The 1,276-nt window shown below is 35.3% G+C and overlaps 1 protein-coding gene across 1 annotated transcript in view; it reads right to left on the bottom strand.

Moving 5' to 3' along the window:
- PGAP1 (GPI inositol-deacylase) overlaps positions 1-1,276 on the bottom strand; it is a gene marked incomplete in the record, with an annotated part of 49,588 nt that overhangs the window by 28,670 nt on the left and 19,642 nt on the right. Inside the window, 1 exon segment of the mRNA XM_067049340.1 lies at positions 759-872. Within this exon segment, the coding sequence (XP_066905441.1) occupies positions 759-872 (114 nt within the window).

The raw sequence follows: 1,276 nt of genomic DNA, 5'->3' as shown, positions 1-1,276 counted from the left end.
TGTAACCTATTAAGAATGGTAACCTTCTACTTAAATACCTCAATGTGAATAGGTCATCCTTCCTGGCTGGACCCGCCCCGCCCCACTGCGACTCTCAGTAAGAGACGGTCCTATATCACTTTTGAAATATTTCCTTAAAATGAGAAGAGGAGACGACTTAAGGTAGTTAAATCGAGTTAAGTCTCCACTTCCCATTTTAAGAAAATATATCAAAAGATTTAGAGTATGTTGGTTGGTATATGGCAATATCATCTGCATATGCAGCAATGGTTGCTATGATCTACAATCTCACAAGAGGAGATCACAACATAAAAAAAAAAAAACCATCCTTTCCTGTCAGACTCCCAGGGAGCGACAGTCCTATATCACTTTTGAAATATTTGCCTAAAATGAGAAGAGGAGACTTAAGATAGTTTAATCGAGCAATATTTAAAAAGCGCCTGAAATTGGAATACAGCATGAAACCCTCCTCTCCCGCCAAAGACCCACAGGGAGTTATGGTCCTATATCACTTTTGAAATATTAAGATTAAACGGTAAGAGGAGACTTCAAGAAAGTTTAATCCAGCAATATTTAAAAAGCACCTGAAATTGGACATCGGCGTGAAAAATACCTCAAGGTCTATCATATTTAGATTCAATCAATTGATGGATTCCATTGATGAAATTGGTGTTGAGCTAAGAAACTTATTCAATGTGTAAAAAACAGAATGAATAACACTCTAATACCAAAGTTGACTGAAATTAATAACAACCAACCTGACTTTGTAATTGCACCGAGGATCGAGGTATATATTAGCATTAACACTGCTGTTCACATTAGTGGGCACCTTTCCAGTTAGCAAAGTGAATTCAATGCTGTGTCCATTTTCACTGCAAAATAAATATTTATTTATAATTATATTAATATGTTTTAAAAGAATAAGATGGTTTTGGTCAGAAATGTGCAAAACATAGTAAAAAAAACTATTATTTGAATTGTTCTGACACACATTACAAGTCATCAGGACACATCAGGACTAAATGAGTATGATATGAAAAAACGCAGGAGTATAACATGAATGACAGAAAAATAAAATAAGAACAGAGTAAATTAAATGACAATATGGAAGTAGAAATGAAGAAAATAAATAGTGATAATTGATACAGTAATGAGTAATATGAAATAAAAAATGTAATAGAAGATCGATCTTCGATCATGTGGGCAAGAGGGAGGGAGGGAGGAGAGGAGAGAGAGAGGGGGAGGGAGAGAGAGAGAGAGAGAGAGAGAGAGAGAG

This window comes from Halyomorpha halys, unplaced genomic scaffold (genome assembly GCF_000696795.3).
Source record: "Halyomorpha halys isolate HHAL.00 unplaced genomic scaffold, Hhal_1.1 Scaffold141.1, whole genome shotgun sequence".
NCBI lineage: Eukaryota > Metazoa > Arthropoda > Insecta > Hemiptera > Pentatomidae > Halyomorpha > Halyomorpha halys.
The sequence above is the reverse complement of the archived record's forward strand: the minus strand, read 5'-3'. Positions and strand labels throughout refer to the sequence as shown.